The 15747-nt window shown below is 40.6% G+C and overlaps 1 protein-coding gene across 1 annotated transcript; it reads left to right on the forward strand.

The window, feature by feature from the left end:
• Window positions 1-770: 770 nt before the first annotated feature.
• On the forward strand, window positions 771-1267 carry LOC108947858 (lignin-forming anionic peroxidase-like). Its single transcript, XM_070200495.1, has 2 exons — window positions 771-819; window positions 879-1267. The coding sequence occupies exons 1-2, from the start codon at window positions 771-773 to the stop codon at window positions 1265-1267; spliced, it is 438 nt and encodes a 145-aa protein (XP_070056596.1).
• Window positions 1268-15747: the final 14480 nt, after the last annotated feature.

The following is a 15747-nucleotide window of genomic DNA, read 5'->3' on the forward strand; positions in this document are numbered from 1 at the left end:
AATTTTAGTCTAAAGAAAGGCTATCTGAGTTACTTATAGATTTAATTGATGAATCTGAGGATGCAAATAATGAAAAGGAACAGCTGTCTAAGGATTGTGTGATTTTGAAAGCAAAGTGTAAGAACTTGGAACTTAGGGTTAATGAGACTGTAAGTGAAAATGCTGTATTAAATAACCAGGTTCATGCATTTGAATCAAATGTCCTAGAACATAGATCTTAAAACCTGAAACTGAAATTATGAACAAGTAAGAAGACGGTTGATTGCACACAACTCACTCTAGAAGAAAATGAAGGTAAACTAAAAGATGAGTTGTATAAGAAGGAATTTTGAAGGAGGATCTAAGCAAGGTTAAGCATGAACTAGAAAGAACTTGTAAATGGAACAGGTCTTTCGATGCACTTTCATGGCTACATGAACATCATAGTAGAAATAGAAGAGGACTTGGCTTTGGGAATCTGCCACCTAAATGGGATCCCAAAAGCAAGTACCTTACACTTCCTGAGAACAAGATTTGTACTCATTGTGGTAAAACAGGTCACTACAAAAGTAATGCACTGCAAAGGAAAAGGCAAGTCAAAAGAACAAAGAATTTGTTAAGGGAAAATAGGCTACCAAGTTGGGCTAAAAAGAATTTGATTCATCTTTTTGCCTATAGAAAGAGACCCCAACTAGTTTGGTTTCCTAAGACTAACCCCTGATTTTCTTTTGCAGGTCCAAGTGAAGGGGAGCAGCCAAATATGGTACATGGATAGTGACTGTTCAAAGCACATGACAGGAAGCAAGAACCAGTTCCTTTCACTTGAGGACCTCAAAGGAGGTAATGTCTCATTTTGAAATTAGGAAGTACTTCTAATGATTTAAACTTTGTGATTGTAGGAGCACATTCAATTGGCCAAGCACAATGTTTCTTTTTCCGCGATAGGATTTATGGCAATGGAACAGACATCGATGCTGGATTTGCTAGCACAAGAAGACGTCAATGTCCTAAAGAAGACCAAAATGGAAACCTAGCTCCAGTTGATTTGGTTACACCTAATCAATTGGATAACAATTATTTCAAGAACTTGAGGCAAAGAAAAGGTCTTCTTCAATCAGATCAAGTCCTTCTTAATGGTGGATCTACCGATAGTATTGTTTCTGAATATAGTAACAGTCCTCGCGCATTTGCCTCTGATTTTGCTGCTGCTATGATTAGAATGGGAGATATTAGTCCCCTAACTGGTCAAAATGGGATCATAAGAACTGTATGTGGCTCCCTAAATTGATCATTCAAAAGCCTATTACAAGTGTTTTTGTTGCCAAGTGTATTTGTATTCATTTGATTCTTTAATTCCTTTATGTAATGTTTCAAGAATGAAATAAATTGTTTGTTATGCTTTAAGGAAATTAAGAGTTCTAACCCAATGTTTCACATGTAACTTAGCTCCATTGATTAAGTTAGAATATAGCCTAAATATCGAAACCACAAATGAGCTCCCTATCTCCTGGAATAATGAAAGAGAAAAACATTACTTTGTCATAATATTAAACAATTAATGATCGAGGAATAATACGTATTCGAGCCGTGAAAGCAGATAATAATATTTGTATTAGGATTGACTGTCTGCAGTAGATCCCTTGGGTGCGGCTTTTCTCGAGCTCTACATGAATGTTGGATACTTTTTGCTATATGCTAAGCACGTGAAAAAATAAAGCCCCCGTTTGAGCCTCTTGGCTGCAGTTATGCGGCGTTATTACTTATTTATTCTTATGCTTTTTCACGCTAGGAAGATTCATTGATTAAATATTTTATTTAGTACGTATTTTAGTGGTTGAATGTCATTTTCCAATAACATATATACATTTGGGCGTCACATAGAAAGTCAAAGGTGAAACATGCTTTAATATTATAATATAATATTATTTCACTCAAACTTTTATACGAAGAACTATTGAAATTTTTAGATAATCAAACACTTAAGTATTTTATGAAATCTCTTAATATGCATTAATTGGTAATTTGATAAAAATAATACAGCAAACTGGTATGACAATACATAATGAAGAGTATATAATTCGGAATAGACTGCTAGCTGGAAAATGAAATCTTCTCCTAAAGTAGTATTTTAATGCCGTTGATAGTTGACCTTTGACACATCAATCTCATAATTTTATTCTTTGACTTTCTCGTTTATTCAGCCTTAAACTCGAATATAATGTTTAATTAGATATCAAATCATTGGAATGAAAGGTACTACCTCCACCGCTTTCCCAAAATAGAAAAGGATAAAAACAAAAAAGGCAATGTCAAAGACAATATGACGTATGACAATTAATTACCAAAAAGTATGTGTTTATATAAATAAGAGGAGGAAAAAAAAGAAATCTTTGAAAAGGCAGATTATTGGGGAAAAACAATTCTATTGGCTAAAACGGGCAAGAGTTGTTGTTGACTATTTGAATATATAATGTGAATTCTTTTGAAATAAAATAGATGTTGTTTTCTGTATAATCATTTCAAAGTCCAACCTATGTAGCGTGGCGTTCTATACAAGGTGTCTATATCCATGTTCTACCAACCAGTCTAATTTTGAAATTTAACCAAAGGAGAGCTGAAAGTACCAAAGCATATACCTTTCCTCACCCAAAGATTTGCAACGTTTTTAAGTAACTAGAGAGTTAATGTGTTTAATTTTTAGAGTCAAATATATTAATTTTTCCAAAATAGTTTATTTTTTAAAATCATAAGATTAATATAATTAAAAAAATTATACTTAAAAGTTTTTCACTTTGTCTTGAGCTGAGGGTTTACCAGAAGCAGACTCTCTACCTTTACCAGGTGGAATTAAGGTCTGCGTACACACTACCCTCCTCATACTCATTTGTAGAATTAAACTGAATTTATTATTATTATTTAATAGTTTCTAAAAAATGTTAAAATCATTATAAAAAAACATTATCTGAATTTTTTAAAGTAATGTCATCGTTCTTGTTCTTGGAAGAATATTACTAACAAATAACAATAATAAAATATAGTACAAACTTGCGGATCTTTTGAAAGACAGACCGCTATTGAGCACAAACTCAAAACAATACAAGCTCATAAGTTTAAAATTTTGACTTTTGTCTCTACGAATAAGAGCAAATTCTCATCTCTTAACATAGTGAATCAAAGTGCCTTGTTGTAGCGCCAATAGCATTACCAGGGCAGATCCACATAGGATCAACAGGGTTCACATGAATCCGATACGTTAAATAAATTTAGGATATTATACATATTATATTCTCTAAAATCTCGCATATATTATTTTGTTATAAAATAAATTTATATTAACGATATATGAAGTTAAGCTCCATGCACAATATTCTGCGGTGCTTGCTGGCTAGAGCTTCACTAGTTTTCTTATAAAAGTTTGGTTGTAATTCTATTATTATAACATGTTAAAGCATATTGATCTTTGACTTTCAACGTAATGCCCAAATCCATGTTGAAAATGACACTCAGCCAATACGATATGTACTAAATAAAATATTTAATTAATTAAGGAAGCTTCCTAGCGTGAAAAAACAAACACAATAATAACCAAGTATAATCTCACTAATGAGGTTTGGAGAGGATAATGTGTACGCAACCTTACCCCTATCCTGGGGTACAGAGACTGTTTCCGATAGACCATCGGCTCCCTCCCTCCAAGAACTCCCCACATTATATTGCTCTTTGAATGACTCAAACTCACAACCTCTTAATTGAAAGTAGAGGGTGTTTACCACTACATCAACTCACTCTTGTCACGAAAGAGGAATAAGTAAATACGCGGCATTACTGCCAAGAGGATAGAAGAGGGCTTGTTTTCACGTGTTTAGATATATTTTGAAGAACTTTTTAAAAATAAAAAAAATATATATATATATATATATATATATATATATTTAAAATAAGTGTTTTTGGAATGTTATTGGAATAAATAAGTGTTCGAAATTATTTAAAATAAAACATTTCTTAAAAAATTGTAAAAAAAAAATTCAAATATCAGTTTCAAACAGAATGATTTATACTTTTTAAAAGACACTTGGTAATAAGAAAAGTTTAAATCAGATCGGTGGAAATTAGAAAAGGTCAAGGTGCTAAGCTGTCACAGTGTACGGATCTGTTTCACCTAACCAATACTTCTACCTTGGACAAGTTAGTCGTAAATAATTGTCACCACCCAATTTCCCCTCCGGGGTGACGTCGTGACGGCACCTAATCTCTACAACTAGGTAAGCCTAACATTTTACGGAATAATGAAATAAAAATATAAATTTAACCAACTATTCAAAAGTACACAACAAATCCCAAAACCCGGAACATCGTGAATCACAAACTACAGAAGGAAAAATCCAGTGTCTCTATACATCAGAGTCTAACAAGGAAAAAAACAGAAGATAATGGACATGAGAAAGTGTAGAAGGGGACTCCGAGGTCTGCGAACGCGGCAGATATACCTTGAAGTCTCCAAAGTTGTCCCGGCTCACTGATAGTGCGGCTGATAAGGTGCACCTGGATCTGCACACGAAAAACATGTGCAGAGAATAGCATGAGTACACCACAATCGGTACCCACTAAGTGCCAAGCCTAACCTCAGTCGAATAGTGACAAGATCAGGTCCGGGCCCTACTGGTAAATATATATAATAAAACAATATAAAGTGTAATGCCGCAATAAAATAAAGGCTGAAATTTAACAATAATGAAATCATAGAAAGTAACAACTCAGTACACAGAAACACAACAGGGGATCTCCCAAGATACCGTCTCGTAGTCCCAAACGTAAATGAGCAGGGGGATCTCCCGGAATACCATTCCATAGTCCCAAACGTAAATGAGCAGGGTGATCTCCCGGAATATAGTTTCGTAGTCCCCAAAGTATATATTCAAGACAGGGGGATCTCCCGAAATACCGTTCCGTAGTCCCAAAGTAAATATGCAATACAGGGGGATCTCCCGGAATACCGTTCTGTAGTCCCAAAGTAAATATGCAGTACAGGGGGATCTCTCGGAATACCGTTCCATAGTCCCAAAGTAAATATGCGGCGCGAATGATAGAAATACAACTACATCATGAAATTCTTACAATTTGGACTAAGTACCAGTCAGGGAAGAAGCAGGAAATTCACTAAGTATGCTGCACATAATTCACGTAAACAATTAAGACACGTAGACATGTTGTGTTAGACTGAACATGATAGCTACACATATTGGAATAACTCAATTAAGAATGAAAATAGATTAGTACTCATTAAAATGGTATACTCAAAATAACAGGAAAACATGTTGCTACTTAGTAAGAAAAATCGGGTTTTACCACAACTAGCTCGTGTACGTACTCGTCACCTCACGTACACGGCGCTCACATATCACAATAGTTTCAAATCTTAAGGGGATTTCCCCCACACAAAGTTAAGCAAGCCACTAACCTCGAGTCAAGCTCAATTAATCGGTCATAATGCCTTTCCCACGAATATCCAGCTCCGAATGGCCCAAATCTAACCAAAAGCAATTACATATCATAAATACAATAATCATAAACTCATCTAATTAACGAAATCAACACTTTAACGAAAATTTCGAAATTAACTCAAAATCGCCCGTGGGACCCACTTCTCGGAATCAGGTAAAAGTCATAAAATACAAAAGCCTGTTCATTCACGAGTCTAACCATATCAAATTTACTAAAATCCGACACCAAATGGTCCTCCAAATTCACAAATCAAACTTCTAAATTCCTAACCTCCAATTCTCAATTTTCACCTTAAATACGCACTAACTAGGTGAAAAAATACATGAGAAAGCAAGATTATTGATCAAAAATAAGCATAAGGGACTTAACTCAAGAAACCCTTCAAAAAGCTCTCAAAAAATTGCCAAACCTGAGCTCAAAATGTTGAAAATGAGCAAAAATTGCGAACACTTGCATTTAAGTGTTATGTCCCGAAATCTCGCACCTGCGGTCCATATCGCACCTGCGCCACCGCACCTACAGAATTTTCATCGCAGGTGCGGAAATGACTTAAGGGTATTGGGTCCGTATCTGCGAGCAATGGGCCGCACCTGCGCGCCCGCTCCTGCGAAATTTTTCCGCTTCTGCAATCCCTCACGCCCTGGCCCCTTCCGCTTCTGCGCTCCATCTTCCGCATCTGCGGATGCGCAGATTCGGTTATACCTCCGTACCTGTGACCTCTGGCCTTTTCCTTCCAAACCGCACCTGCGTCCCTGTGCTCGCTTCTGTGAGGCCGCACCTGCGGACTTCCCACCGCAGGTGCGAAAACACCAGAACCAGCAACTTCAAAATTCTTCTAAGTCCAAGCTTTCTCCCGTTAAGCACTCGAAACTCACCTGAGTCCCCCGGGACCTCGACCAAACATACCAACCAATCATAAAACACCAAACGAACTAAGTTGAGCCCTCAAATCACATTAACTAATGCTAAAATCACAAATCATTCTCCGATTCAAACTTAAAGAACTTGAAACTTCCAAATTCGACAACAGACGCCGAAACCAACCAACTCATGTCCGATTGACCCCAAATTTTGCACACAAGTATATTCAACATTAAGGACCTATTTCAACTTCCGGGATCGGAATCCGACCCCGATATGAAAAATTCCACTACCGGTCCAAAACTCCAAAAATTCAATTCTCGCCAATTCAAGCCTAAATAAGCTACAGACCTCCAAAACACAATCCGGACACGCTCCTAAGTCCAAAATCACCTAACGGAGCTAACGGAATCGAAGAAACTCCATTCTGGAGTCATCTTCATACAGTTCCGACTACGGTCCAAATTCTAAAGCTTAAGCTCTCATTTAGGGACTAAGTGTCCTAAAACACACCTAATCTCAAAACCAATTATCCCGGCAAGTCACAGTGGCAGAAATAGATATGGGGAAAGCAGTTAATAGGGGTTCGGGGCTCTAACTCTCAAAATGACCGGCCGGGTCGTTACATCCTCCCCCTCTTAAAACAATCATTTGTCCTCGAACGAGCATAGAGACATACCTGAAGTGGTGAAAATATGAGGATAAAGGCTGCGCATATCCTGCTCGGTCTCCCAAGTCGCCTCCTCGACCGGTTGTCCCCTCCAATAAACCTTCACAGAAGCAATGTTCTTTGATCTTAGCTTTCTGACCTGCCTGTCTAAAATAGCCACTCGCTCCTCAACATAGGATAGATCCTTGTCCAATTAAACTGAGCTGAAATCCAACACATGGGACGGATTGCCGTGATACTTTCGGAGCATAGAAACATGGAATACAGGATGAACTCCTACTAGACTAGGAGGCAAGGCAAGCTTATAAGCAACCTTCCCAACTCGACGCAACACCTCAAATGGACCAATGAACCTTGGGCTCAGCTTGCCCTTCTTTCCAAACCTCATAACGCCCTTCATAGGCGAAACCCGGAGCAAGACTCGTTCACCAACCATGAATGCAACATCACGAACCTTCCGGTCCGAATAACTCTTCTGTATGGACTGGGCTGCGTGAAGTCTATCCTGAATCAACTTAACCTTCTCCAAGGCATCCTGAACCAAGTCCGTACCCAATAATCTGGCCTCACCGGGCTCGAACCAACCCACTGGGGACCGACACCACCTACGGTACAGAGCCTCATTCGGTGCCATCTGAATGCCGAACTGATAACTGTTGTTGTAAGAAAACTCCGCAAGTGGAAAGAAATGATCCCAAGCACCCCCAAAATCTATCACACGAGCGCAGAGCATATCCTCCAGTATCTGAATAGTGCGCTCGGACTGTCTGTCCGTCTGAGGGTTAAATGATATGCTCAACTCAACCCGAGTACCCAACTCATATTGTACAGCTCTCCAGAACCGTGATGTAAACTGCGTACCCCGGTCAGAGATAATAGATACCAGTACGCCATGAAGCCTGACGATCTCTCAGATGTAGATTCGAGCTAGCTACTCGGAAGAATAGGTAGTCATCATAGGAAAGAATTGAGCCGATTTGGTAAGCCTATCCACAATCACCCAAACTGCATCAAACCTCCGCTAAGTCCGTGGGAGTCCAACAACAAAATTCATAGTGATTCGCTCTCATTTCCACTTCGGAATCTCTAACTTCTGAAGCAATCCACCTGGTCGTTGATGCTCATATTTTACCTGTTGGCAATTCAGACATCGAGCCACATACTCTACTATGTCCTTCTTCATTCTCCTTCACCAGTAATGTTGTCTCATGTCCTGATACATCTTTGTGGCACCTGGATGAATAAAGTACCGCGAACTGTGAGCCTCCTAGAGAATCAACTCACGCAACCCATCTACATTGGGCATACATAGCCTGCCATGCATCCTCAATGCACCATCATATCCAATAGTGACCTCTTTAGCATCACCGTGTTGGACCGTGTCCTTAAGGACAAGTAGATGGAGGTCATCATACTGATGCTCCCTAATACGATCATAAAGAGAAGACCGAGAGACCACACAAGCCAATGCTCGACTCGGCTCAGAAATATCCAATCTCACAAACTAGCTTGCTAAGGCCTGAACATCCAACGCCAATGGCCTCTCTGCTGCTGGTAAATATGCTAAACTCCCCAAACTCTCTGCCCGGCGACTCAAAGCATCAGCCACCACATTGGCCTTCCCAGGGTGGTACAAAATAATGATATCATAATCCTTAAGTAGCTCCAACCACCTACGCTGACGTAAGTTAAGATCTTTCTGCTTAAACAGATGCTGTAAACTCGGATAATCGGTGTAAATCTCACAAGGAAGACCGTACAAATAATGCCGCCATATCTTCAAGTCATGAACAATAGCTGCTAACTCAAGATCATGGACAGGATAGTTCTTTTCGTGCACCTTCAGTTGTCTGGATGCGTAGGCAATCACCCTACCGTCCTGCATCAACACCGCACCGAGAGCAATCCGCGATGCATCACAATATACAGTATAAGACCCTGAACCTATAGGTAATACCAATACTGGGGTTGTAGTCAAAGATGTCTTAACCTTCTGAAAGCTCCCCTCACATTCCTCTGTCCATCTAAACAGAGCACCCTTCTGGGTCAGCCTGGTCATAGGTGCTGCAATAGATGAGAATCCCTCTACAAAGCGACAGTAATACCCTGCCAAACCAAGAAAACTCTGGATCTCTGTAGCTGAGGATGGTCTGGGCCAACTCTGTACTGCTTCAATCTTCTTTGGATCCACCTGGATACCCTCACTCGATACTATATGACCCCAAGAATGCCACTGAGTCTAGCCAAAACTCACACTTTAAAAATTTGGCATATAACTTATTTTCTCTCAAAGACTGGAGCACAGTCCTCAGGTGCTGCTCATGATCTTCTCTAGTTCGGGAGTATACCAGAATGTCGTCAATAAACACAATGATGAATGAGTCAAGATAAGTCCGGAACACACTGTGTATCAAGTGCATAAAAGTTGTTGGGGCATTGGTCAGTCCAAAAGACATAACAAGAAACTGATAGTGACCATATCTGGTCCTGAAAGCAGTCTTCGGGATATCTGGCTCCCGAATCTTCAACTGATGATAACCTGAACATAAGTTAATCTTGGAAAATACTCTGGCACCCTGTAACTGATCAAATAAGTCATCTATACGAGGCAATGGATACCTGTTCTTCACTGTGACTTTGTTCAACTGGCGGTAATCAATACATATCCGCATAGAACCATCCTTCTTCTTCACAAATAAGATAAGAGCACCCCAAGGTGACACAAATAAGATAGAACCATCCTTCTTCTTGTAACTACTCATTCAACTCCTTTAATTCAGGAGGAGCCATACGATATGGAGGAATAGAGATGAGATGAGTGCCCGGCAATAAATCAATGCCAAAATCAATATCTCTGTCGGGCTGCATGCCCGGAAGATCAGTTGGAAACACATCTGGAAAGTCCCTCACTACTGGAACTGAATCCACTGTAGGGGTATCAATACTGAAATCTCTCACATAAGTTAGATACGCGTCACACCCCTTCTCAACCATTCGTTGAGCTTTGAGAAATGAAATAACTCTGGTGGGAGTATACTCTAAGGTACCTCTCCACTCTAACCGCGGTAAACCTGGCATAGCCATCGTCATGGTTTTAACATGACAATCAAGAATAGCATAATGGGGCGACAACCAGCCCATGCCCAAAATAATATCAAAGTTCACCATGCTGAGCAATAATATATTGGCTCTGGTCTCCAAACTACTAAGAGCAATCAAACATGACCGATACATGCGGTCCACAACAAGAGAATCCCCCACAGGAGTAGACACATAAATAAGGAAACTCAAAGAATCCCGAGATACACCCAAATACGGGGCAAAATAAGAGGACACATAAGAATATGTAGACCCTGGGTCAAATAATACCGACGCATCTCTGTGACAGACCGGAACAATACCTGTAATGGCAGAATCAGAAGTAACTGCATTTGTACGAGCAGGAAGTGCATAATATCTGGCCTGGCCTCCCCCTCTAGGGCGACCTCTACCTCCCCAGTCTCCACCTCAAGCTGGCTGAGCAGGTGGGGTGGCAACTGGTGCTATAATCATAGCCTGAGGACCCGGTGGAGCACGCTGTGGCTGAAAAGTCTGTGGAGGTGCACCCCTCATAATCCTGGGGCAATCCCTCACCATGTGGCGAGTGTCGCCACACTCAAAACAAGCTCTGGGAGGGCGTGGCTGTTGTGACTGGCTCGGGCCAGGTCTGCTGGACTGGCTGCTAGGAACACCCCGTGCAGGAGGCACACTAGATACCAGCGGTGCATAATAAGGCTCTTGTGGTCTAGAAGGAGCTGGAACACCGCTGGAGGCTGGAAGAGCTGAATGAACGGGACGACTCACATAACCCCTATCATGGCCAGCTACTGGGCACGAGCTCCAGAATAATAACCAGTCTCTCGAGACCTCCTGGCCTCTCTCTCCTCTCTATCCCAGGCAAGCATGCCCTCCAATCTCCTGACAATACTCACAACTTGCTGATAAGAAATATCTATCTCCAACTCCCTGGCCATACTAATCTGGATGCTGGGATGGAGTCCCTCAATAAACCGTTGAACCCTCTCTCGAACTGTGGCAATCAAGGCCGGTGCATGTCGGGCCAAATCACTTAAATAGACTACATACTCTGACACAGTCATAGATCCCTAGCGCAGCTGCTCAAACTCTGCACGCCATGAGTCCCTGAGGCTCTGAGGGACATACTCTCTCAAAAATATGTCCGAGAACTGAGTCCATGTAAGTGAAGCTGCCTCAACCGGACTACTAAACTCGTAAGCACGCCACCACTGATAGGCTACACGTCTAAGCTGGAATGTAGTAAAAGAAACCCCACTCGTCTCCGCTATGCCCATAGTACGGAGAATACGATGACACTCCTCTAGAAAACCCTGAGCATTATCTGTAGCCAATCCGCTGAAGGTAGATGGGTGGTACTTCTTGTACCTCTCAAGTCTGAGCTCCTCCTCCTCAGAAGCTCCTGCCCTAACCTCGGGCTGAGTTGGAGCTACCGGTTGCATTGGTACAATCTCTGGAACCTAGTCGACCTGAAACCGCTGCTCTGGAGTACCGACGACGGGAGTTTGTGCTCCTCCCTCGGCTTGAGATGTGGCAGGAGCAAGTGGAATCAATCCAGCCTGAGCTAAGGTGCTGAACATGCTCAGAAACTGGGCTAGAGTCTCATGGAGGGCTGGTGCAGGAACATGTATCTCAGGTGTCTGCCCTCCAGCTTGAACTACTGGGGGCTCCTCTGTAGCATCTCGTGCGGGTGCTCTGGCTGTACCACGTGGACGTCCTCGGCCTCTACCCCGGCCCCGACCTTTCGCGGTTCTAACAGGGGGTGCGGGTGCCTGGTCATCGGATCCGCTTGTACGTGTCCTCACCATCTGTGAGAGAATAGAATACAGAAGTTTAGAATCTTTGAACTCAACAATTATCGCACGACAAGGAATCAAAGTAGTAAAATTTTTCTAACAGTTCCATAGCCTCCCGAAGATAAGTACAGACGTCTCCGTACCGATCCGCGAGACTCTAATAAACCGGTTTATGACTCACGACACCTATGAACCTAGAGCTCTGATACCAACTAATTTCCCCTTCGGAAGACGTCGTGACGGCACCTAGTCTCTAAAACTAGGTAAGCCTAACATTTTACGGAATAATGAAATAAAAATATAAATTTAACCAACTATTCAAAAGTACACAACAAATTCCAAAACTCGGAACATCATGAATCACAAACTAAAGAAGGAAAAATCTAGTGTCTCTATACATCAGAGTCTAACAAGGAAAAATACAGAAGATAATGGACATGAGAAAGAGTAGAAGGGGACTCTGAGGCCTGCGGACGCGGAAGATATACGTTGAAGTCTCCAAAGTTGTCCCGGCTCACTGATAGTGCGGCTGATAAGGTGCACCTGGATCTGCACACGAAAATCATGTGTAGAGAGTAGAATGAGTACACCACAATCGGTACCCAGTAAGTGCCAAGCCTAACCTCAGTCGAGTAGTGATGAGGTCAGGTCCGGGCCCTACTGGTAAATATATATAATAAAATAATATAAAGTGTAATACCGCAATAAAATAAAGGCTGAAATTTAACAACAATGAAATCATAGAAGGTAATAGCTCAGTACACAGAAACACAACAGGATATCTCCCAAGATATCGTCTCGTAGTCCCAAACGTAAATGATCAGGGTGATCTCCCGGAATATAGTTCCGTAGTCCCCAAAGTATATATTCAAGACAAGGGGATCTCCCGAAATACCGTTCCGTAGTCCCAAAGTAAATATGCAATACAGGGGGATCTCCCGGAATACCGTTCCGTAGTCCCAAAGTAAATATGTAGTACAGGGGATCTCCCGGAATACCGTTCCATAGTCCCAAAGTAAATATGCAGCGCGAATGATAGAAATACAACTACATCATGAAATTCTTACAATTTGGACTAAGTACCAGTCAGGGAAGAAGCAGGAAATTCACTAAGCATGCTGCACATAATTCACGTAAACAATTAAGACACGTAGACATGTTGTGTTAGACTGAACATGATAGCTACACATATTGGAATAACTCAATTAAGAATGAAAATAGATTAGTACTCATTAAAATGGTATAACTCAAAATAACAGGAAAACATGTTGCTACTTAGTAAGAAAAATCGGATTTTACCACAACTAGCTCGTGTACGTACTCGTCACCTCACGTACACGGCGCTCACATATCACAATAGTTCCAAATCTTAAGGGGATTTCCCCCACACAAAGTTAAGCAAGCCACTAACCTCGAGTCAAGCTTAATTAATCGGTCATAATGCCTTTCCCACGAATACCCGGCTCCGAATGGCCCAAATCTAGCTAAAAGCAATTACATATCATTAATACAACAATAATAAACTCATCTAATTAATGAAATCAACACTTTAACAAAAATTTCGAAATTAACTCAAAATCGCCCATGGGGCCCACTTCTCGGAATCGGATAAAAGTTGTAAAATACGAAAGCCCGTTCACTCATGAGTCTAACCATATTAAATTTACTAAAATTCGACACCAAATTGTCCTCCAAATCCACAAATCATACTTCTAAATCCCTAACTTCCAATTCCCAATTTTCACCTTAAATACACACTAACTAGATAAAAAAATACATGGGGAAGCAAGATTATTGATCAAAAATAATCACAAGGGACTTACCTCAAGAAACCCCTCAAAAAGCTCTCAAGAAATAGCCAAACCCGAGCTCAAAATGTTGAAAATGAGCAAAAATCGCGAACACTTGCATTTAAGTGTTCTGTCCAGAAATCTCGCACCTCCGGTCCATAGTCACACCTGCGACACCGCACCTGCGAAATTTCCATCGCAGGTGCGGAAATGACTTAAAAAGATTGGGTCCGCACCTGCGCGCCCGCTCCTGCGAAAGTTTTTCGCTTCTGTGAGGCCGCACCTGCGGACTTCCCACCGTAGGTGCGAAAACACCAGAACCAGCAACTTCAAAATTCTTCTAAGTCCAAGCTTTCACCCGTTAAGCACCCGAAACTCACCCGAGGCTCCCGGGACCTCGACCAAACACACCAACCAATCATAAAATACCATACGAACTAAGTCGAGCCCTCAAATCATATCAACTAATGCTAAAATCACAAATCATCCTCCCATTCAAATTTAAAGAACTTGAAACTTTCAAATTCAACAACAGATGCCGAAACCAACCAACCCACGTCCGATTGATCCCAAATTTTGCACACAAGTCATATTCAATATTATGGACCTATTCCAACTTTCGAAATTGGAATCCGACTCCGATATCAAAAATTCCACTACCGGTCCAAAACTCCAAAAATTCGATTCTCGCCAATTCAAGCCTAAATAAGCTACAGACCTCCAAAATACAATCCGGACACGCTTTTAAGTCTAAAATTACCTAACGGAGCTAACAGAACCTACAAAAATCCATTCCGGAGTCGTCTTCACACAGTTCCGACTACGGTCCAAATCCTAAGGCTTAAGCTCTTATTTAGGGACTAAGTGTCCCAAAACACTCCGAAACTCAAAATCTATCATCCCGAGAAGTCACAGTAGCATAAATAGATATGGGAAAAGCAGTTAATAGGGGTTCGGGGCTCTAACTCTCAAAACGACCGGCCGGATCGTTACAATAATATTCTAATATATAATTCATTCTCTTACACTTAAAAATGGCAATACTGGAATTTTGATTGGTGGTCCCTTGACATTTGACATTTTCCTCCTTGTCTTTCAAATGTATCTTATATTATGTATTTGAGTAATGTATATGTTATTAGTCACAACCGAGAACTCTTCGAAATATTATTAATTTATATTTTTGTATCTAATTTATGGTCAATAATACAACAACAACAACAACAACAACAACAACAACAACAACAACAACAACAACAATCCAGTAGAATCTCATTAGTGGGATCTGAGTTGGGTAGAGTGTACCCAAACCTTACCCCTAACCCGAAGGGATAGAGAGGTCTTTTCTGGGAGACCCTCGGCTTAGAGACAATAGATTTGTAACAACAACAGAAACCAGAAAAATAGTATCAGCATCGTAAAATACAGCAAATAAATGGAAAGGCCAAAATGTGAAAGACACAAAAAAATGTGAAACACAATAAAAACCACTAGCAGTCCTAGACAAAACACTATCAGATTAGCCGGCGCAGCAAGGAGAAACGCTCGACTACTCCCTAACCTACAACCCTAATGCTTGACCTTCACACCTTCCTATCAAAGGCCATGTCCTCAGAAATATGCTCCAACATTTAAGAAGTCAGCTAATTAAGCCAAACGGCCTCAAAATTGACAACTAGAAATTAAACAAAACAATCTAATAATAGTGTGAAAATATCACTAATTAGCTATGTTAATCATATATACCTTTGGAACATAATGTACTTCTTATTCAGAGTATTATTGTTACTTTTAGAACTAAACAAAAGGTCTCTATAACTATAATATATTATTATGGAGCTTATTTGAATTAATCATCTAAAAACTAAAAGATGTTGAAATAACAAAAGTAGAAAGCTTCGTACTATTTGATGTAACCAAAGAACAAGTCAAATTATATAGGAGACAAAAGCTAGAAATAACGCGGATATTATATTGGCAGCCAATAGTGGTCCACTAGCCTCAAGTTTACTTTTGCCTATAAAAGTGACCCAAAAGCTTGAAAATTACGTGTTTCATTTGCCTATAATTATTT

Source organism: Nicotiana tomentosiformis, chromosome 4, assembly GCF_000390325.3.
Source record: "Nicotiana tomentosiformis chromosome 4, ASM39032v3, whole genome shotgun sequence".
In the NCBI taxonomy this organism is placed as follows: Eukaryota; Viridiplantae; Streptophyta; class Magnoliopsida; order Solanales; family Solanaceae; genus Nicotiana; species Nicotiana tomentosiformis.